Source organism: Danio rerio, chromosome 5 (genome assembly GCF_049306965.1).
Source record: "Danio rerio strain Tuebingen ecotype United States chromosome 5, GRCz12tu, whole genome shotgun sequence".
In the NCBI taxonomy this organism is placed as follows: Eukaryota; Metazoa; Chordata; class Actinopteri; order Cypriniformes; family Danionidae; genus Danio; species Danio rerio.
The window spans coordinates 78,630,887-78,655,696 of record NC_133180.1 but is presented as its reverse complement, the minus strand read 5'-3'; the positions used below and the strand labels follow the sequence as shown (position 1 = coordinate 78,655,696).

At 35.9% G+C, this 24,810-nt stretch overlaps 1 protein-coding gene across 6 annotated transcripts in view; it reads left to right on the top strand.

Moving 5' to 3' along the window:
• The first annotated feature begins 409 nt into the window (after nucleotides 1-409).
• The window catches only part of tbx5a (T-box transcription factor 5a), a 33,585-nt gene continuing 9,184 nt past the window's right edge, over nucleotides 410-24,810 (top strand). For 2 of the 6 annotated variants that reach the window (XM_073949764.1, XM_073949763.1), the window contains exons 1-5: nucleotides 7,693-8,047; nucleotides 8,263-8,382; nucleotides 10,750-10,897; nucleotides 18,304-18,456; nucleotides 22,520-22,611. In XM_073949764.1, the coding sequence (XP_073805865.1) occupies nucleotides 8,267-8,382; nucleotides 10,750-10,897; nucleotides 18,304-18,456; nucleotides 22,520-22,611 (509 nt within the window). In that variant the 5' untranslated portion in view covers nucleotides 7,693-8,047; nucleotides 8,263-8,266. 6 annotated transcript variants of the gene reach the window in all.

Sequence of the window (24,810 nt, the reverse complement as noted above, 5' to 3'; positions counted from 1 at the left end):
GTGATGGGTTGCAGCTGGAAGGGCATCCGCTGCAGAAAACATGTGCTGGATAAGTTGGCGGTTCATTCCACTGTGGCGATCCCAGATTAATAAAGGGACTAAGCTGAAAAGAATATGAATGAATGATGATGATGAACTCTGATTTTATTAACCCTATGTTGTGTCAAATATGAACAAATGTAAAGTTGAGTTAATATTGTACAATAAATTTAAATCACTTTTTTAACCCAACTGTTGGGTGTGCACAAACCTCCATATTTGACTCAGCACTTGATACAGCCCAGCATTTTTAGAGTGCAATAATAATAATAATAATAATAATAATAATAATAATAATAATAATAAAGACGTAGTTAGCCATATCTACAGGTTTTTCGCTATGAGAGGAAAGGCTCAAACACTCACAAACACAAACACACACACACACACACACGCGCGCGCGCGCGCTTGACGGTGTGTTCAGGCAGACTCACAGCACTGAAGGATTTCACCCTCAGGTTTGGAGTCCTTTAATTCTTCTCTGTAAGCTCTTGGTGTTGTAGTTTGTGTGTGTTTTCAGGTTTATCGAGGCGGTGTGTGTTGATTAAATGCGTTAAATCCTCGTTAACTGTTGTATAAAGGTATATAGGAAACACTTTGGAAACGTTTCACGGGCTCTACTTATGATCTTATAGTTTTATTGATTACTTACAAAGCTATTGTCATTTTATTAAGCGTTTATTCAAATAGCATTTATTTTAAATAAACGTAATAATAATAGTTCAAGAAACTAATAAGTTTAAATCTACATTAACAAAGCCCGGCTATGGCTCAAGCACTATGTGAGAATATCATGAATGTGTGTTACTGTTTCATTATAAATATACGTGTAATTTACTGGACTTTCTGAATATATGTTGAGTGAAATTCTCTTCATACATCTGCATGAGGTTTTCTTGTAAAACTTGATTCTTCATTGTTGAATAACAATAAACTCAAAGACAGACAAAAGTTTCCAATCACCAATTTTGCGCTAAATACCTGCTAAACCGCGCTAAAACACGCAAGAGGGATCACACACACACACACACACACACAAAATATATATATATATATATATATATATATAATGCATAAATAATCCTAATAAGTAAGTTTAATAAATTTGCCATGCGCTTTTTGACCTGTATACCCGACATGTGGATAATACCGCTTTGGGGTCTTGGTAATTTATAAAGCGCGTCAATAAAATATTGATAATTATAATAATATAAAAGATAATTAAAAGAATAACAATAAACTTAATCTCTTTCTCGAGTATATATACTGTTTACAATATTATATTAGACTAACTCTATGAATTATCATTATATTTAATATATTTTGTTCTATTGATGCTTTGATTTCTCATTTATAAGTTTCTTTGGTTGAAAGCGTCTCCCAAATTATTAAATATAATCATTTTAATATTGCTACTACCATTGCTACAAATAATAATAAAATATGTTTGTGTTATGTAGTGTTTAAATTGATTTTAGAGACCAAGTACTTTCGGCGAGTTTATAAACATTGGCACAGTGTTGCCATAAAGGAATCAAATGGATTGTTTTTTCAGACAACACAAACAGTCATTATATGCTGTAGATTTAGTAGAGCCAAAGATAGAATAATGTCAGGGTAAAAGCAGCTGCTTATAGCAGAAATGGGTCAACAAGTGTAGTGTTTCCTTTATAAACTTTCAGAAAAGTTTTAAGAACTTGAATTGAACCGCATGTACTGCGCTCAGGAGAGAAGCTGCTTCATGCCACGTCAGTGGTCAGGTCTATATTTACATTCGCACATTAGTAAATTGTTTTGACTAAAGCAAGTTGGAGGAAAAAAAAATAGATTCAACAAAATAAAGTTTAATTATCAAAATCAACTAGAGAACTCCTGAACGATTCGACTATTGTTTTTATTAAGAAAGCAGGCATTACTTCATTAACCAATAAACTGCTCTAAACCATTATTTTGAATCTTCTATCTACTGGCCTGCGGGTTTTTTCCTTGCGTTTCTGACATTTAGTGTTTAATAATTAAAATGGTTGTTAATGTAATTTACCCCCCCCCCCCCACACACACACACACACATACCTTCAGCTGAATCTAATTTAGAAGAACTCGCTGATATCCTGCAACAGATATTCTCTTGCACACGACGAAAAATAGTTGGGATGATAATAATAATAATAATAATGCGTTACCTTTTTTCTACCTTCTAACTGTCTTCCTTTAAGCACTGATTATCACCGCACAAATCAATAAGGTTGTTTTACAAGAGAATACGCGCTTAGCATTTATTTTCTCATATAGTTTGATAATAAATTTCCTCCGCATTTGAATCATTAAATCATATTTGTGGATTAAAGAATAAAACCACAAAATGCAGTCGTGATGTGATGTTTGTGATAGGAGCAGCTCATTGCACCAGAGGGCTGTAATTACACCATGAGTCAAAACATTGCATGCAAATGATCTGCTGCGTTTCAATGTTAATAATAATCATAATAATAATCATCATAATAATAATAATAGATGTTTGTGACGGATCCTCAGAGCCCGAGGCTGCAGAAATCAGCTCTGATTATTATCCATTAATAAACCTGTGGTTTTTAACCCACCAGTTTCTCCAGATGTTGTTTCTGAAGCGCAGGGTTATCAGCTGCTATATTTAGTTCATGGGTTGAAGCTTCTTGACTAGATCTGGCGCTTTACTATCCTGTGGTGTAACAAGTGACTCGAGAACGCGTCTGTCTGGTGGCCTGCGGGCTCCACATTTATATTCCTTTACAGGACATCTATCCCTATGACGATTAGCTGTTCATTTAAGCACTAGTTAATTTGTTTATTAAACTTAAATTCAACCTCGCAGGCCCACGGCGCTGTCAGTGAGCTCCCGGTGATTTCTAGCCAAAAAAATGGTGTTTGACTCCTTCGACATATTTTTGAGGAAATAATCAAATACCAATCCAGACAACATAACAGCCTGTCGAGGAAACTGGACGTGTGAAATGTTCAGTCATTTGGACACACCGCTGGCAGAGACACCAGTTTCTGGATCCTCCTCGAGCCACACAAACCAAACATTACACAAGCTCCGGGACTAAAAGTGTTCGTTTCAAACGTCCTGCTGAATTAAATGCCCCGTTAAGCTGTTTTGCGCGTGTCTTTCTCTCACAGTAAGTTCCCTCTGCGCCGTCAACAATGCCTATTAATAGAGATCAAAAGTTTTCAGACATGCATCCAGATACGCTCATATTGCACTATAAAAGTTACTGGGATGCCGTATAACCAAACGCTGCATCAGATATGCGCCAGCAGCTGGGTTTAAAATTGTACTGTAAATTTAATTTAACCTAATGTTGCGTTTGTCCATATTTAACACAAAGCTGGGTTACAGCATAATCATTTTAGTGTTCCAGCAAGCATTTTTGTATTTAAACAAACTCGAATACACATCTAATAGATATCAAAAACGTTTTGGCTAATAAAATGTTAAATTTAGGCATTCTGTAAAAATCTAATAGACATCTAAATATTGACGTTTTGGCTAGAATAAGTTAAATTTGGGCAGTCAGTCGCTATCACACGTCTAATAGACATCTAAACATAGTCGTCTTGGCTAAAAGAGGCTGGATTTGGTCAGTCAAAAGTCAGTCAAAAACTTTTGGCTAAAAAGACTAAATGTGGGCAGTCGGCAAAAGTCTAATAGACGTCTAATAGACATCTAAACATAGTCGTCTTGGATAAAAAAAAACTACTACTACACTTGGACACTCAGTATAAATCTAATAGACGTCTAGATATCTAAACAGACGTTTTGGCTAGAAATACTTAATGTGGGCAGTCGGTAAAAATCTAATAGACCTCTAATAAACATCTAAATATTGACGTCCTGGCATAAAAAGCTAAATTCGGGCACTCAGTGAAAATATACATCTTAGAATAGCCCAAAACTAAAAACTCATGTCTAATCTGTATTTCATCTGGTTCTCACTGATAGCCCAAATTTAGCCACTTTTAAACCAAGACATCTATATTTAGATTTTATTAAATACAAAAATCGCTTTATTGGGTGTATTTCTTTATTTTTAATTTCAAGTCTGTGATATTTGCATGTTCCATTAAATTACATACTGCATATCGGTTGTGGTGTAACTGGTACATATGTTAAATGTATGCTTAAAGGTCTCCTCGGAAGAATATGAGCTTATGTGGGCTGGGTGGGGGTGATGCGGGGGCTGCTGTGCTGTGGGTGGACCGACATTGTCACGGCACTGCTGTCCACATTGCAGACCGACCCATACAACCGACGTGCTTCATCCCAGAGCTTCCGTTTCCAGTTGGTTTGACCATTAGAGAGGCAGAAAGACACAGAGAGAGGGAGAGAGAGAGAGAAAGAGAGCGAGGGAGGAGGCGATCGGGCTTCATTTCTCCGGGAATACCAGCCGCTGAATGCGCGATACTGGCGATAGCGCAAGTCCCTCACTAGCACTAGCAGATCTTGCTTTGTTTAATCGATACTTTGGTGGATGAAGATTCCTGCTTCCTTGAGGACATCGAGGAAATCTATGGATTCACCGAGCAGAATCCCGTGAGCTTCGCGCTTGGAATATATTTATCATTCAAAGAGGGAAGTTCGCTATCAACCGCTAGTGCTGGGAGCTGATACGAGCTTTTAGGCTGTTTGTTTTGGTTGTTTAGGGATTCGACCAGCGGGATCGGAATTTAAGGTAATATCTAAAGCCAGATTTTCACGCTCGTTTGAATCTGATTGATTCACTTATAGGCCAGCAATCGCTTCAGATTCATGAACTATCGGTGTACAAACTATTAGTGATACACACATAATCATCAACTGTTGGTTATTTAATAGAAAACCAGCTATCGTTCACCAGTGCATTTGTTTTCCTGAACTACAATAAAGTTTTAATGGAGGCCCGTGTTTTGATTTTATCCACAGACTGGTTTTAAGAAAATATGAGCCGCATTGAAACCTCTTTGTGATCTGCATTTTAATGTGCGTGTTTGGTGCAAAGTTGAGTCCACCTGAATAATGTTTGTGCAGAGAGCTCCAAATTATAAAATGTTTAATAGGATCAGAGATAGTTTTATTCTTATTGATAAATGTTTGTTTTTTTCTAATTAACACTGCTGTACTGTAATAAAGTTAATTTCGGTTGTTGTTGAATGTTTTCATTAAATCAGATTCAAGAGCACACTGATAAGTTATATCACCGTAATCAAATGCATACGGGCGTCTTGAAGTGATGCAATCTGAACTAAACTGCAGAAATATTTGATGTAAAATCTTTTTGTTTCTGTATTTAGGCCTCACGGTAGACATCGTACAGGCCTCTCCGACATGGCGGACAGTGAAGACACCTTTCGGCTCCAAAACTCTCCCAGTGACAGCGAACCAAAAGATTTACAAAACGAAGGAAAATCAGACAAACAGAATGCAGCCGTCAGCAAATCCCCGTCATCGCAGACTACATACATTCAACAGGTAACGTCAACTAGTGCCTCGATGGTGCGTGTGCGTGTGTGTGCGTGTGTGTGTGTGTGTGTGTGTGTGTGTGTGTGCAAGTGCTTTATGGTAAACTAAACCTGATAAACACCTCTCTTTTAGAAATATTTCGATCATTTTCATATTCAAAAAGTTTTCATTTAGCTTTAGGTTAGTTATTTATATTAAAAACACTAGTATATAAGTAACTAAAATAAACATTCAACAGATTACTTTAACTTTAACTAGTGTCTTGGCGTGTGCGTGTGTGTGTGCCCAGAGTCTTTAGTAATTTTAAGTATTAATACAAATTTAAGAAATGCAATATGTTTTCACGTGGGCTACAGTTATTTATATATCTTTATTTAAAATAAGATTATAAGAAACTAAAATAAACGCGCGCGTGCGTGTGTGTGTGTGTGTGTGTGTGTGTGTCCAGAGGTAAGCTAAACTTGATAAAACCTCTCTTAATTTTTTTATTATTAATATTGTCTGTATTTTTATCGTTTTAAAATTAATAAGTGTTTACTTATTGCTTTTAGTTTATAGTTTTGTAAATGTATGTAGCTCTGATTAAAACAGTACAGGTGTGTGTGTGATGTGTAGAGAAGCTCGATGCAGATCTGCCGCTGATTTCAGAAAGGCTGTAAAGCTGTGATGTAATTTTCATCATTAATAATTTTAACAATATTTCTAAACAAACAACAGTAAGGCCGAAATATGTGTGTATGTCAGTCTGGCTCTGTGTTCCCGTGGGAATCGCTGACAGTTCTCGTGTTTTCCAACTCATCAATAAAACATTTTATAGAAAATGTTGTTTGTAAATTTGATCAGTTTTTGGAAGGAAAGAGTCAGGAAAGCTGATATGGCAATAAACTCAAAATCTGACTCATTTCATCTCAGTAATATTACGACATTTGTTTGCTCAATGGACTTATTGAGTGGTTTACTCAAATCTTAATATTCTGCAAAGTAAAAATGTTCATTTCTGAAACTTTATTTCGGCCGTCCTTATAGTCTATAAGCCAGCATTATTTGTTTACAATCTGACTATCTATTTTGACTTTTCCATGCATTATAGTTTTATTATTTCGACGCATGTGTGCTCACTCTCTGTCTGCATGCTTCTTTAAAAAGGGAATGGAGGGAATCAAAGTTTACTTGCACGAGCGAGAGCTGTGGACAAAGTTTCATGAGGTGGGAACAGAGATGATCATCACCAAAGCAGGGAGGTAAGACGCGAATGTTCACAAATGTTTCGGTGCATCTTTGAGGGCATGTTTTAGATCGAATGCGCACAAACGCAAATTTATCCGTATAATAATTCTAATACTAATGATTATTACTTCTAATTATAACTTATTGACTTAGTGCTCACGGCAAATTATTTATTCGATTTGATTTTTTACAAAGCAAAGGGCAGTTATTAATATTTAATTTATAATCCAATCTTTATACTGACTTCAGCAACATTCCAACTTGCTTCAGGCGATAAGTTAAGATTTAGGCTAATATAGATTTATACATCATAATAACAATAATAATAATAACAACAACAATAATAATAATAATAATAATTTATTGTAGTGTTTAATTTTAATATGTTAATATAAACAATTTAAACCCATAAAGCTTATGTTTTTTTGAAATTAGGCTTATGTTTGTTTGTTATATTATTATTATTAAGCTATTATTATTATTATTATTATTATTATTATTATTATTATAGACTAATTCCCGTAATTCAATATTCTGACTTTAGGCCTAAAAAATTTAAGTCTAGGCTATTGTTTAAGTTATTACTGGAGTCATTCATCATCTAAATTCTTAAAGTGGATTTTCTACACATGTTTGAGTCATATACTGAATTTGAATCAGTTAAAACATTACTAATGACTTTACCCACGAAATCTACATTTAGCGCGATATTTTTTCCTGTTATAAGGACATTAATTGATCATAAACTAATTTTTATAATCAATAATTACTCTGGTGGTTTAAAGCGCCTTTGAAATTCTTCTGAAAAGTGCTTTAATAAACATGTCAATGTTTGTGATCAACTTGAAGACAACAATAATACAATCTGCTCTGAAAATTAATTCAGAAGCGGGTTAATTTTGTCAGCGTTTTCAATGATAAAAGTCCGTCACTGAGCTCTGCGAGTTGGACAGAGAGATTGTGTTGGTTTACCTCCATGAGTCTGTGTTCATGCGCACTTTCTGTCATTTATCATTATTATTAAATAATAATCACACCGCAGCCGCTTTCAGGTTTATAATATTTCACACGAGCTCGCCTTTATGCTAAAATCATTACCTCGTCTGAAACTTGAACAGTGTTCAGATCTGAAAAGTTTTTATTTCTGAAAGTGATCAAGTCAAAATGCATCACGTGTGCGTATCGCGCCAAACTCGCGCTAATTCTCCTCACTTGCTAGCCTAGCTTTAACTCACTCAGTGTTGGTTATTTTAGTTTCACGTATTCAAACGTGCTACTTTTCAATTCTGTGCTTCAACTGAGGTAGATCTGCAGGCATACACAAGACTTTGAATGATAGATTTTAGCTCAATCCGATTTAGCATTGTAGCACTCGCAGAAGTAAACACCATTTAGAATAAAGACGGATTAAAGCGATCGCTGCTTTGTTTTCTCCAGTCATAAATGAACACTAAATCTATCATTATTCTTGAGTTTAAGCTTGAGAATTGTGTAATATTTCGCTGTTTTCTCCACAGGCGGATGTTTCCCAGCTTCAAAGTGAAGGTCACCGGGTTGAACCCAAAAACCAAATACATTCTGCTGATGGATGTTGTGCCAGCGGACGATCACCGCTATAAATTCGCCGATAACAAATGGTTCGTGAGTCATGAATTGTTTTACTAACTGATGTAGGTTATTATTTATATTGCCAATTATATTTTTTACTCAAGTATAAGTTGTTTTTTACCGTCTTCCATCTTCTGACATTACGGAAACCTGGTCATTACAATAGGTTTAGTTAAATTGTTTATTAAAATGAACAAAGAATACATGTACATTTATTAATCACAGTATGCGTTATTAAAATCCAAACATTCGCTATTCACGAGGACTAACAATGAACGGCTGTTTTCATAAATAACTAACAGTGTTAGATTGTTCTAGTAAACAGATAAACTGAAGTTAACTTTATTGTAAAGTGAGAACAGAACACCTTCTCGAATGTTTATACACGCAAAAAAAAAAAAATAAATAAAAAGCTTGGTTATTTCAAATCAATTTTGGGTCAAGTTTGACCAAACTAATTGCTGTGTTAACTGTTTAAAATAATTTATAGACCCAAAATGTTACCCAGCCTTTATGCTGGTTCATATTTTATGCAACTTATCACTTTTTAGAGAGCAACATGATATCAACTTATTAATTGAATTAATATATTACACAATTGTATTATTACTAGTATAGTAGCTGATGGAGTTAAATGGTTGAAATATTACTAAATGGATCCACTTTAATCCCGTTTTCAAAATGACATGTTTATGTAAACTTTAAAATGCAATAAAAACTTTACAATTAAAATATGTTGGAGTTGTCACAAACATTTAGTTGATTATAATTAGAGTTTGAATGATTATTATTTAGGAGTTGATTATACATTTCAAAACAATAAAAAAGCAAATAATGGTGTAATTCCAGCAGAAAGCAGAGTATTTCGAGCAAACGCTCTTGTTTTCTCCTCCTCTTTCTGGGTCAGTGGTTGTAAATGGTTGAGGTTGTTGAGGGAGGATGTCCACAAGCCAATATCCCTGATAATTACCCGTTCAGTGCACGCTCTGGAACTAATGGCCCTCTTGATCAACCATCATCTTAGCCATTAAGCAAAGAAATCGCCTGTTGAAAGACATTATGTACAATACACAAAGCAGCCATGCATGATGAATGGGAGGTTGGATCGCTTCTTGACAAGATTCGATTTCAATGAAGGAAACACATGTTGAGGGAACAAAACATCGGGCTTTAGCTTTAATGAAATTATGCTTGCAATAATGAATGCAAAGCCAAATAAAGAGACACGTGACAACATCAATAATCAGATCACAGGAAACTAAAATCAGAAAATGCTCAAGAAAAACTCACAGTGATGCAGATGTACAACACTGGAGAAATACGCTTGTTGTTTGTTTAAACTACTTATCTAACTCAATTATTAAGGTTTTTAGAGACAACTTAATTGTATGATGTTCAATCTAATTAAATTTGTATTTATAAAATGACCCAACACAAATGGATTCAGTGGAACCCAGCGTTTCCTGCAGTGAAGTTCAAGATAATATTAATCACACTTTTGGTAAATTTTAATTAATTGAAAATTATTTCCCAAGTGCTGCTTAGCAGAGACTTATTTCAACACATTATTAAACAATAGTTTTTAATAACTCATCTATTTATTTAGTCTTTACCATGATGACTGCACATAATATTTGACTAGTTATTTTGCAAAACTCAGTATATTCAGCTTAAAGTGACATTTTAGGTTAACATAGGCAAGATAGGATAGTTAAGACAACTCATCGGATAACAGTAATTTGTTCTGCAGACAATCGAAAACAAATATTGCTGGAGCCGGCTAATAGTACTCAAAAAGTTATGTTTGCTGTTTATTTAAAATGAGCTGAAACAACATGATTCTTGATTATTTTGGGGACAACTTAATTGTTTCATGTTCTATACACTTAAATTTGTAAACACTAATAAGTTAAATTAATTATGTCGCAACACAAATCGACAGCATGGAACCCAACATTACCTTAAAATTAGTAAATTTCTAATCTAAAAACAGCCAAACTAAAATAAACAACGCTTTCTTTCTAATTCAAAATTATTAAACACTGAAAAAAAATGTGTTCCACACAATTGCTTCATGTTGTCTCAACACAAATTAATGTGATTGTTTTCACAAATGTAAGTGGATTGAACATTAAACAATGAGTTGCTTCACCTTATTTTAGATAAGTAGTTTAAACAAGCATGTTTTGAGTGTAGGAATACGGTGAAACAGCACTGGGGAACTATTGGAAAAAGAATCAAAGTTTTACAGGAGGGCTGATGCTTTAGAGCTGGCCTGTGTGTGTGTGTGTGTGTGTGTGTGTGTGTGTGTGTGTGTGTGTGTGTGTGTGTGTGTGTGTGTGCGTGTGTGTGTGTGAGTTAAGTATAAATGAATATATCTGTGCGCTACGCATCAGGTCTGTGACGGGGAAAGCTGAGCCTGCGATGCCCGGACGGCTTTATGTCCATCCAGACTCTCCGGCCACCGGCGCTCACTGGATGAGGCAACTGGTGTCTTTCCAGAAACTCAAACTCACAAACAACCATCTGGATCCCTTCGGCCATGTGAGTGAAAATCTGTCCACTCTCTTTTACACTGTCTGCTTGTCTGATATTACTTTATATTAGCTTTTACACAGTGGGCAGCTGGTTATACACTTTGAGGACTTGTATTTGGATTTTCATGTTTTGATTTACTGTAAAGAACTTTGTGACTTCACTGAAAAATGATTTGTTGGATTTATTATTTTATAAGGCATGTGGTTGCACACAATTGATATTGGCTGAATTAAAGCAAACATATTAAAGTTGAACATTACTAAATTGAATGTGTTTGCTTACATTAAGCTCATATCAATTGTTTGTAACCACTTGCCTTATAAATAATAAATGCAGTAAATCATTTTTTTCTTGTCTGTAAAAGAGGATAAATAAATTATCTTGACTTGTTATAAAAAAGCTGCTTATTTTTGACAAAACCACCAAATGCTGGATTATACAAGTTTTCAGTTGCGACTCGAGAGTGTGAGAATACATTTATTCGACTTTGGCATTTGTGTAAATATTTGTACAGTTTATATTTCAACAATTTAGACCATTTAGTTATTCATCACTTTTATAAATGTAATTATTTGATGCAGATCAGTCTCGTGCTGTTTAATGATTAATCATCACTAATCCAACTCAAAATGTATATGTACAAACATGCATGTCAATACTTTTCAAACATTAATGAAATATTTAGAGTATTTAACATATGAATATTAATATCTACATTTAGGACTTATATTGAGTGTGAAATTCTGAGTTTGTTGTCTGGTCAGGGTTGGTGGTGTTTGAAGGATAGTGGCGAATAATGAAGATTTCAGATTTTAAAAGATGAGTGTTTTTCTGAAAGTTGGCTGTAAAGAATGCTGGGCTGTTGTAACCCAATGTTGGTTATATTGCACATTTCTTGATTTGTTAATTGAAATCCGCTTAAACTGATGCAAGTGTTGGTGAGTGATGTTAAATATATTGCAGCGAGTTAATTAGGATGCTGCCGCTGTGTGTAGGGCAGCGATACAAAATCCTGAGCTAAAATAACGAGGATTTGTAAAATAACGAGGAAGGCTGATTTATTATTTACGAGATCTGCGTCTCACACATGTCGATGTGATCAGGTAAAGCTGCGAGCGAACAAGATGGTTGCTGTTGTTCAAAATACTTATTTTAAACGCTCAAACAACACAATTGTTGAGATGTTTTGGGGACAACGTAGTTGTTTTATGTTGTATCCACTGTTAACCTAACTGATTTGATTTGGGACAACATGAAGGAATTAAGTTAACTTAGTAGTAGTGCGGGGAAAAGGTTAATCCCGATTAATCATATCCACAATAAAAGTATATTTTGACATATATATATATATATATATATAACTTAATTGTTTCATATTCAATCCACTTAAATTTGTAAAAACTAATAAGCTAACTGAATTCCTTCAACATTTTTTCAGTGTATACTTTATATTATAAACATGTTCTCCAATATATGATGCATGTGTGCAAACTTTGATTTTGAATATGATTAAAAAATGATTCCTTTGGATCTACTTAAGTTTTTTAATTAAGTGGCTGTAAACAATTGATATGGGCTGAATTTAAACACACATTAAGTTGAACATTACTCAACTTCATTTATTTATTTAAATTCAACACATATACATTGTTTGCAACAGTTCTGCAGGATTTATTTTTGTCAGAGCACGATTATCTTTTGCTCAGCTCTACTTAGTAGTCTTTACAAATTTAAGTGAATCAAACATAAAACAATTAAGTCTAAACAACCTCAAGAATTGTGTTGCTTCAGCTCAAATGAAGTGAGCAGTTGGTGCAAGCGTCATTGTTTGAGTGTGTGTGTATGTGGAGCCCTGCTTATTTCATGGTGAAACTGGAGACGGGGAAATGCTGAAGAGGTGCTGCTGACGAACGCCAGATCTGCGTAATCACACGTCTTAAATCCAGTAATGATAATTGTGACAACAAAAACACCAGCAGACAGCCTCAGATGTGGAGCAGAGATTCATTCACTCGCTGTAAACTGCTTCCAGGTAGCAGAGATATTTACTAAAGTCCAGCATCCGCCTTCAGCCCCAGAGTCTCACACTGTAAATTGATTTAAATGCATTCACTAACATTTATTTAGACCTTGTTGTAGCATGTTGCTGGTTGAAAATCCTTCTGCAGTTGCATTTAATTTTACAATAAAGCAAGGCATTAATAGTTTCAAAGTGGCATTTCTCTACAGCTTTGGTCAAGATCTTGATAATACAATATATCAAATATAAATTAATATATATTTATATAATGATTAAAGCAATTTTTCACAGTGTTCCCTATATGATATTGTTTTCTATTCTGGAGAAAGTCTTATTGATTTCACTCTGGCCTGAACAAAAGCAGTTTTTAATCACATATTATCAGCCGTCTTCAGAAACGCTTATTTCTAATTGTCTACAAGTGTCCAGCGACTCGCCTAATTAACCTCAGTAACTGACTTTAAGCTGATAGTATGGAGTAAATATCCAGTCAAATATTGAGCACTGTCATGGCAAAGACAAAATAGATCAATAATGAGAAACTCCTTATTAAAAGTAAAAGTTAGAGAAATGTTGCTTAAATTAAAATATCACACAGGAGAGCGGATAATAAAATCTCCAGCGATCATCACGACAAGACAAGCTGATTCCCTGATAAGCTTCAGAAACAGAGAGTGTGTGTTTGTGTGTGAGAGAGAAGGTGTGCGTGCATAAATGAGTGAGTGTGTGTGTGTGTGTGTGTGTGTGTGTGTGTGCTCTGATCACGGCTCGCGGTCGTTGTTCCTCTGCCAGACCTCAGATGTAACTGCAGTGAAACTGAAGCTCGGCTGAATGTGAAGCGAGTTGTAAATCTGAGTTCAGAGCTGCTCTGTGATTGGCTGCAGCGTTCCTGGCGTTCCTGCTTTACTGCTGAAAGGGAACTCTGGGATTTATAAATGAAGGACGGACGGATTCTTCTCCAGCAAAATAACAATCCCCGGTTTTGTTGTTCCAGGTGGTTGAAATAATTTCAGCCCTATTTATAATTACTGCTGTCTGAGAAGCATGCTGGAAACACAGCGGAGCGGCCAACACTGCCACAGCACTGCCTCTTAATGAGACGCCAGCGATGAGTTAAAGATGTCGGACACAAACACAATAACTCCCATGTGGCCCGCGCACACATACACACACACACACACACACACACACTGATCAATGCTGGGTTGCTGGAACTCACTGATGGCTCAAACATGGAAAAACACAACTGTTTGTGGGTAAATTGTTTACATCTCATTTAAATGACACTGACTGACCAAAATGTTGGCATTGTCCACATCTGACTCAACATTGGGTTATGACAACCCAGCATTATTTAGAGTGGAACCCAGAGTATTTTAGTGAATAAACTCTAAAGAAAAAAGCTGAGTTGTCATAACCCAACATTGGGTCAAATATGAACAATCCCAACATTGCATTAATTTATTTGACCCAACACCGTGATATGACGACCCAGCATGTCAAAAGAGTAAATGCAGAGCTCAAGGCATTTGCAGACAAAGGCTTTAATTGTTTTAGTACTTTCTACAAAATGCTGGGTTATTTCAAGTAAATATGGACAAACATCCCCCTGGGGTAATTCATTTTAAATTAAATTTACAGACACTTAAAATGGGTAAAATAAAAGCAAACCCAAATGTTGGGTCCTATAAATTAAGAAAGAAAACAAAACACAAAAATAGGTTTAAATAACCCAGCTTGTTTTGAGTGAATTAACTCTAAAAGTTAATGATAAATAATGCCAAGATGATTTAATTACAAATGACACTTTTCAACCCATCTATTAGTCTTTCTCATATTTGACCCAACATTGTGTTACAACAACCCAGCATTCTGAGTGTTGGTTGAACACAAGTTTGTTTGTTTTTATTAAATTGACACTCAGAATCTGCTGGGTTATATCAACTCAAGATGGGTAAATTAAGGATAAATCCCAATGCTGGGTTATATAAACTTCAACAAAAAAGATTTACCCAAAATTTCCTTAAAATAAAACAACTTCTTTAAAGTGAATTAACTCTAAACTTTCAAACAATGTTGAGTTAACCCAACACTGGGTCAAATATAGACAAACTCAACAATCTAACCAAAAAGAGTAATTTAATTATAGATTAAAGATATTTAACCCAATTGCTGGTGTTGTTCATATTTGACCCAACATTGTGTCACAGCATTTTTATAGAGTATTGTTTAAAGAGGTTTTTAAAATTACACTTACACTCAATAAATGCTGGGTTACGCAAAATGGGTAAAACAAGGACAAACCCGAATGTTGAGTTTCATAAACTTATAAGAAATATTAACAATTTGGTTGAAATAACCCAGCTTTTTTGAGTAATTTAACTCTAAAGTTTTAGGCAATGCCAAGTTGTTTTGTTACTCAACGCTGGGTCAAATATGGACAAACCCAACAATTAAGTTAGAAAGTGTTAAGTGTTAACTATTGGGTCTGTCTATATTTTACCCAATCAGTGTTGAAATAACCCAGCTTTTTAACCAAATTAACTTTAAACTTTAAGTTCTGATGTAACCCAATGCTGGGTCAGATATGGACAAGCCTACTAGCTCCGCTTTATAACCCACCTGCTATTGGGTTTGTCCACGATCAGTGTTGAAATAACCCAGCGTTCTGCTAGAGTCCAGCATTCGTCAAGTGCATTCTTTGCCTCTCAGATCCACGCAGAAATATTTGAGGCAAAATGGCGTGGTTTGGATAGCGCTGTGTCACACTGTTTATGTTGAATGAGCGAGTGTGAGGATGAGTGATGGACGCAGGTATAATCGGAGCGTTTCTGCGTCTCTGTGATGTCGGAACATGAAAGAGCGCTCGTGGCCCTCGGTGATCGCTCACTATCATTAAAAACCAGCATACAGGGCCAGCGGAGAAACACACACACACACACACACTGGGTGGTCCCGCAAAGAAGAAGAAGAAGAAGAAAAAACATTCTGATGTGCGCTGAGATCTACAAATATTCTCATCTCAGCCCTGCAGAAGATCTGACCAACTATACCACACTCAAAAACACATTCATGCTGCTGCTTACCCGATTATAATGAGCTCAATCTATAGTTTGCATGAATTTAAAAGCTGTTTGGTGACTAAAATAATATTTTAATAAGTATATCTGTTCAATAAATCTGTTCTGCTCAAATGCACTAAAACATTCACTGAGAAATGCACATTCATTTTCAAACTCTCGCATGCAGAGCACTGCATCTGTTATACAACATATAGGACACGCAAATTAGTATTTATGCTGCTTACCCATTCAAAATGAGCTGAATCAACACAATTCTTGAGTTTTTGGGGGACAACTTAACTGCTTTATATTCAATCAACTTAAAATGGTAAAAACTGTGAGTTAACTTGATCGATTTGCATTGGGACGGCATGAAGGGATTGTGTGGAAGCCTCATATATTGGAGTGCACAACACTGTGAAGAACGCAGAGCTCCACTCAACACTTTCATCTCCTCATTATTCAAAGCAGTTGAGTTCACTTCATTAAGTGGATTAAACATAAAACAGTGAAGCTGTCCCAAAAACAACCCTGGAGAATTGTGTTGACTCAGCTCTTTTCAAATAAGTAGCTTGAACAAGCGCAGAGTCTGCACTGTCAAAAACATCCCGAAATGAGCAGCTTTCTCTATTTTGTGTTTCATGTTTTTGTTTTTGTTTATTTCTGCTTCTGAATTGCATTATGGGGTCTTAATCTGTCTTCCAACAACCTGTGTTTGTGTTGTGTGTGTGAAAGCTTACCAGAAACACAATCGATTTAAGTTGGGTCAACATCGAGGAATGAAGTTCTATTATTAGTTAGTTCTTACAAATTTAAGCGGATTGAACAAAAGACAATTGAGTTGTCTCAAAAAGGCTCAATAATAGCTGGATTTAAATAAGTATTTGACAGTGATGCATTTAGATTTTGTCTTCAGCAATAATTCATCTGGAAGAAAGGAAAAGTAAAGCAATATTGTGTGTTTAAAGTTTACTGCGAGTCTGTCCTGCTCTCCAGCTCTCAGTGTTGAGTACGGCCAAGAGGGAGTGACCGATGACACGCATGATCAAAGCAGAAACACTGCAGTGTGTGTGTGTGTGTGTGTGTGTGTGTGTGTGTGTGTGTGTGTGTGTGTGTGTGTGTGTGTGTGTGTGTGTGTGTGTGTGTGTGTGTGTGTGTGTGTGTGTGTGTGTAAACTTGGCACTCGCACCCAGAATGCAAAGTTTAAACAAAATCCTCGGTCGACTACATTATAGACACACACACACACACACACGCACGCACGCACGCACACGCACACACACATCTGACTTGGACGTCTGCACAAACCCACAAGAGTTTGGATAAAAAGTAATTTTAGCAGTATTTCATTAAAATCCAGAGTTATGGCCATGGACATTTTTTAGCGCAAATATATATGAATATGCGCTCTATAAAATGCTGGGTCGTCTAAACACAACGTTGGGTCAATTATGGACAAACCTAACACCAGGTTGATTATTTAAATTTTAGATTTAAATGATATTTTAAGCTAATAGTTTGGGGTTTAAAGAGTGTTATGCAGTGCTGACCATGAGTTCACCACTCAAATATCTCTCTTCTAAATTTATATTTCAATGTATATTTGTGCAAATACATTAGATTAGTCTAAACTGGAACTAATCTAACCAAAAAAAACTTAAGTTCAAAAAACTGAGCACAATCAAATGTATATATCAGGGGAACATATCTTAAAAACTGTTAAAACATCAACATTATACAATAAAAACTACACATTTATTAAATTCAGATGAAATGTGTGCAGTTTGCATGAATTCAAAAGCATTATCTTTCTATTCCCTAAGCTTTTTGGTGACTAAAATAATTTTTTAATAAATATATCTGTTCAATAAATCTGTTGTGTTCAAATGTACCAAAATATTCATTGAGGAATTAATATTAATTTTCAAACTCATTTCTCTTTTTCAGACTCTCTCTCTGTTTAACGAGATACTTTACAGACCAAAATAAATAAATGAATAAATGAATAAATAAATAAATAAATAAATAAATAAATAAATAAATAAATAAATAAATAAAGTGCGTCGATTACTTTTCTCAGAACATGAAGATGCTGAAAAATGTGCACCGCAAATAAAGGCGTTAATATAAAAGTTCAGATATACACTGCACTATTTATTAGCGTCATCGCCTTATTCGTGCATGGAAATATGATTGAACTATATATCGTGCATGAAAAATATGAATATATTCCCGTCAAAAGAAAAGGTTTTAAATAGTGCGCGTGAAAATCTGATGCTGTTTACTCTGTCGATCGCGTTTGAGATGATTCTTTATATTTTTCCTCGCAGATCATCTTGAACTCCATGCACAAATATCAGCCCAGGATCCACATCGTCAAGGCGGATGAAAACAATGGATTTGGATCCAAAAACACCGCTTTCTGCACTCACGTGTTCCCGGAGACCGCGTTCATTGCGGTCACGTCTTACCAAAACCACAAGGTAAGAATTTAGATTGATTAATTAATTAATTCACTTATTCATTCATTTTTCGGCTTAGTCCCTTTATGAGTCTGGGGTCGCCACAGCGGAATGAATCCCCAACTTATCCAGCATATGTTTTACACAGCGGATGGCCATCTAGCTGCAACCCATCACTGGGAGAGTTATATTAAATTAATGAATGATTAAATTAATAAATAAACGAATAAATAAATAAATAATTTGATGAATTGAGAATTAGAAAATATGATGCAAGAAATATATCACAATTTGTCAGTCTAAGAAATTAGGATGGAAATATCTGCTGAGGTTAAAGACAAAAATTCGTGTAATATTCGTCTAATCTAAAGGCAAACAAGTTATTAAAATTAGCTGATCACATATTGTGTGTCAAATGTGCTCTGCTGTTTTGATTTGACTGTATGATTGTACCTGGTAGGCGCTGTAATTAATTATATGCTTATGCATCGTGTAAAAAATTTATATAGTAAGTTTAAGTGTGTGCTGGTTTATATTGTTATGCAACAACTTTATTAACTGACTTCGGATTTTTTTAGGAAACAGAATTAGGCTAAGTATTTTACAAGTCGGCTTAGTGTTTCTCCAGAACGCAAAGCTGTGTTGAGGTTAATAATACGCTATAATACGTCTTTACCAGATAAGCGTGAATTATTACGCATTCGACTTCGAAAATAAGAATAAGCCTAATTAAAATAATAATGATATTAATAAATGTGTATAACACTACTGAAACTATTTTTCTCTAATCATTTTTATGTTGTTATGTTTGTCGGAATATTTCCATAATTCAAGCATTGAAAATTCATAATTGTTTACGAGTGCATTAATGTTACACGTGTTGTCGAACTCTTACAGGTTGTCAAACTCTTAAAATAGGATAGGAAAAAATACAAAGAGGGAAAAATCGTTTACAAAAAAATGTCTTAAATAAGTATATCCTTACGATAAGATGCTTTGTCCCAGTAGCCTAGATTTAGGACGGTAAATGTAACTTTCATCCCAATTATTTATTTATTTATTTATTTATTTATTTATTTATTTATTTATTTTCTGCGCCTTCCGTCAATTGACTTCGTGATTCAGTAGATTAATAATTAATCTAAATATTAATAGGCCTATTTGCGAATAGAGAAATTATTATTTCAGATGCGCCGGGATTACTTCGGTTTCTGAAATAATAAATTAAACTTCAGAAATATGCGAACATTCAGCACAAATAATAGTCGAAGTCATTTCTCTTGCGGTCTGAAACTTTCTTTATTTGAAGACTCCTGAAGAAACCTCCCGCCCGCATTTACTATAAAGCGAAAATAGTAATATAGCCTATACAAGCCTAAGGCCTTTTTGAAAACTACCCATTTTAAATAAAAGGTAATTTAACCCTTTTTAAAAACACTACATTTTGTTCAAGTATGCCTCTGTCTGTGTCTGGAAATATATTTCGCACACACGCAACAGGTAAAAGCGCGTGCACCTGTACGCCATTAAAGATAATGGGTTTTGAACAACGCTTTGAAACCAACAATCCAAACAAGAGCACACAGAACAATTTATAAAAGCACATAACACATCCAGAAAGCAGCTCGGGTTGATGTGATTATTTCAGCTTTAAATATAAATACCGCACGAAATAAAAATAAAAACGCGACTTTAAGCGCATGCGCTTTACTGTTTTCTAAATCACATATAGACTACCTTACTGAAGACAGTGAGATCAATAAAATTAATATAAGCTAAATATAAAAAACTGAATCGGAAATAAACACTGATAGCGTTAAAATAAAATGAAAGCGACTGTAAAAGTGCTGCGCTTCAGCTTGGGGAAAGTAACACGCAGGATTTGAAGGTTTGGGTAAAAATGTAAACATATTCCGTCATCAGATTGTCATATACAACACGGGTCGCTTCGGTAAAGTCTGCCAAGCAACAATGCGTTTATGAGCTCAAAGGTGCGTAAAACATGAATATTTTACAAGATCCCATCTCGAGTGAGAGCCAAAACAGAGTTAAAGATCAAGTCCTGTTAGGAAACACACCACAACAGCCAGATATACACACACGCACGCACGCACAGACACACACACAACCACACACACACACAGAGAGGGAGGGGGACACACATACACATACATAACAGAAAGAGAGAGAGAGAGACGCACCCACACATGCACAACAGCCAGAGAAAGACAGAATCATCACACACACACACACACACGCACGCACGCACGCACGCACGCACAGAGGGATAGATCTCATTAAAAGACAAACACCTGAACGGCTTCAGAAAGTGTAAGACATTATTTTTGCTGTGTGATATGTTTTACAAAATCCTTTGATCACATTAAATTTAACCTTGTGTTGATGTATGGGTAAAAATGACCCAGGTCAGGTGGGCATCATTTTAAAAAAAGAAACACACCTAAACACTTTTTAATCTTGAAGTTTATTTTTAACTTAAATTAATTTGAAAAAGTCTGAATTCACCCCAACATTAGACAAAGATCATCATTTTTCTATTTCCATGAAGTAAATTTATAACAGCGGTTGTCTTTTAGATCAGGTTTGACCCTAATGCTGGTCAAATATGGACAAACACAAATGTTGGTGCATCCAGAAAAGCTGTTATTTACATTTAATTGAAATAATAAAACGATCCAATAATTGTCCATATTTGACCTAAAACAACCCAGCATTGCCCGATAACTCACTATCCACATGGTAAATATTAAATCCTATATTCACTTACGTCTAGAGACAGGGTTCATACACATTTAACTACTCAAACTCCATGACTTTTCCATGATTTTTCCAAGACTGTCAAGTAAATTTTCATGACCGAATGTTTCATGCATATGTGTGGTAAAAAACAATACATGTTCAAGTTTATTACAGCATCTCGTAAAACATGCAACAATCTATTCAGTTTCAATTTATATTCATTCATTCATTCATTTTCTTCTCGGCTTAGTCCCTTTATTAATCTGGGGTCGCCACAGCGGAATGAACCGCCAACTTATCCAGCATGTTTTACACAGAGGATGCCCTTCCAGCTGCAACCCAGGAATGACACACACTCATTCACACACATACAATACAGACAATCTTAGCTTACCCAAATCCCCGTTGCGTAAAACATACTAGAATAGTTGGTGGTTCATTCCGCTGTGGAAAACCCCTGATAATTAAGGGACTAAGCCGATTAAAAATGAATGAGTGAAAAAAGTCACAAAGCAAAACGTAATGTCTAGTTAGACTTAATTTAAAGGTTACACATGTTCCATCTACTTACTATAGTAATTAAAGTTAATTATGCATAATCACACACAGCTCACCCTGACCATATAGTAAGAGCAGTAGTTAGATGAACATTTACACTTTAACACAGAGTACTGCACACTGTTCACCGTGACTTCATTCGTTCATTAACACACACTGATAGGGTTCAGATTTACGGTTAGTTCCATGTTATTATGCATAATTAACGACTATTACTATAAAAGGACATGCATTATGTGGAACAAGGACATTACGTGTTATTGAACAGTCTAGTGTTCAGTTTTAAATGTAGAAACACTGACAGAAGAAACAGTTTACAGCAGACCACTGACACTATTTATAGTTTTGATCTCACAAACTGTGGACGATTAAGATTGAGGATGGGTTTTCCTCATATGTGAATTATTAGAAACTTTTATCAGGCAGAAATCTTGATCCAAATCTTCAGTACATTTCAGCAGCATCAAACCAACCACAGCGGTGGAGAAAATCCAAGCTGAATCCTCTCATTATCTGCTGACCTAACCCAGTAAATTAAAGGATATTATACTGTACAGACACTGGTCAGTCAGATATCGATTCAAAGACTGAACCGTCTGAAGTGATCAGTTTAAAAAGAAAAAACTGCAAACAACAAAGAAATAAAAGAGTGTTCTGTGTCAAAATGAACCTTCTTCACAGTCAAATTCACTATCAAGATCAGCGTGTAAACCTCATGGTTAATTTCAGACAAATGTAATCCTTATATTGTTGTTGCTTTGTCTAGATCACCCAGCTGAAGATCGAGAATAATCCCTTTGCCAAGGGCTTCCGGGGCAGTGATGATATGGAGTTGCATCGCATGTCACGAATGCAGAGGTGAGAAAACCACATCCATAAAGACAACCCGACTCATTTACAACACGTCCCTCCGTCCACATTACTCATTCAGTCATTCTCCTTCACCTAGTCTCTTTAATCAACAGGGGGCACCACAGCAGAATGAACCACCAACTATTCTAACATATGTTTTACACAGCGGATGCCCTTCTAGCTGCAACCCAGTACTGGGAAACACCCACACACACTTATTCACACTCATACACTACGGCCAGTGTAGTTGATCAGTTCCCCTATAGCGCATGTGTTTGGACTGTGGGGGACACCGGAGCACCCGGAGCACTCTGAGCCAGGACTTAATCCAGTTACCTTCTTGCTTTGACGCCACAGTGCTGCTAACCATTGAACCACCATGCCACTCGTCTACATTTTTGCAAAACCTAAAAAAATGTTGCTCTGGTCAGGTTTTATTGGAGGATTCATATGAAAAATCCACTAGAGGGCGCTGTATATGTTTTTTGCAATACGCTAGGGTGCTTTGTGTTGTATGTTTCAAATGACAAATCCACTAAAGGATGCTGTCTGCAATATTCCAAACCTGAAATATATTCATTAGAGTGTTTTGCTGTTAATTACAGAAGATGAAACCACTAGAGGGCGCTGTCTACATTATGCGTTACTTAGCATTTGGTTTGCTGTACGTTTAAGATGACGAATCCACTAGAGGGCGCTGTCTTCATTATTGTGAATCTGAAATATTTTGCTTAGGGTACAATTCATTGCATGTTTCATACGACGAATCCACCAGAGGGCGCTATTTAATATTGCGAATCTGAAATGCGTTACTTGGGGTACATTTTCTTGTAAGATTATGATGACAAATCCACTAGAATCCACTGTCATTTACTCATTCAATTTTCACAAACTAAGCAGGGCTACTTGCTTATTTAAGGCAGTGAGTTGCATTATGGGATGTTGATCTCTGCTCTGTCCACTTCTGATGTTGAAAATTAACTACAGTTTAACAAAGTGACTTTTGCTGATATTTTAGTGGTGTGAAATAATATCAGGAATATTCGATATCTAGAGGAATAAGTGTGTAGAATAGCAGGAAATTTATTACAAGGTCTCTGTAGTGTAATATACAACACCAGCACACACAATACAGCCCTGCACACCATTATAAATGTTCATGAAAGTCACTTTATTGAAGTTTTCAAGGGTAAAAGTTGTTGGGAGGAAGATCAAGCATAATGAACTTCAGAAGCAGAAATAAATGAAAACGCCTCAATCAAAGACTAAAAACCCAAACAGGACATAAAACACAATTTCAGGAAAGCTTAAGAGACCAAAACCCGAACAAATAAAAATATAGAGAGAGGCACAATGTCAAAGGCCAAAGAGAAAAGGCCAGAAACATGCGGAAGTGCAGTTCAGTCCTGGATATTTGACTGTGATTTTCAGCTGATTCTCTCCAGATGACTGCTGTATAACGTGTGGAAAAACACATTTTCAAAGCAGAAGCTGCTCGCAGGCGTCGTCCACTGTAAAATGACAGACTTCACGATACGCTCGGAAAAAAACAGCAATGCTCTTTCCATGCCGTAGCTGTAACTTTCTCTGTTGTTACTTTCAAACAAGCACTGAGTAATGTTTCCCACGAGAGCCGTCTATTGACTTTCCAGATCATGACACAAGGACTACTCAACCAAAGCCGGAGCGGATCTCCTACTGAATCGGTTTTATGACTGTTCATTCAGCAGATACTTCTGTTAGTCATGGAAGCATCCATTAAAGGGTCAGTTCACGCAAAGCTGAAGATTCCTCATCATTTTCTCAATCTGGAATGCTTCAAACCTTCTGTTTCCTCACAGCAAGAAGGTCTCTGGTTTGAGTCCCGGCTGGGTCAGTTGGTGTTTCTGTGTGGAGTTTGCATGTTCTCCCCGTGTTGGCGTGGGTTTCCTCCAGGTGCTCCACAGTCCAAACACATGCGCTATTGGAGAACTGATGAACTACATTTGCCAAAGTGTATGTGAGTGTCTGGGTGTTTCCCAGTGTTGGGTTGCGGCTGCAAGGTCATCCGCTGCGTAAAACATATCCTGGATAAGTTGGCGGTTCATTCTGCTGTGGCGTCCCCTGATTAATAAGAGGATTAAACCGAAAAGAAAATGAATGAATGAAAACCAGTAACCCTTGACTTTCATTTGTTTTTCCTACTATGGAAGTCAATGGTTACCG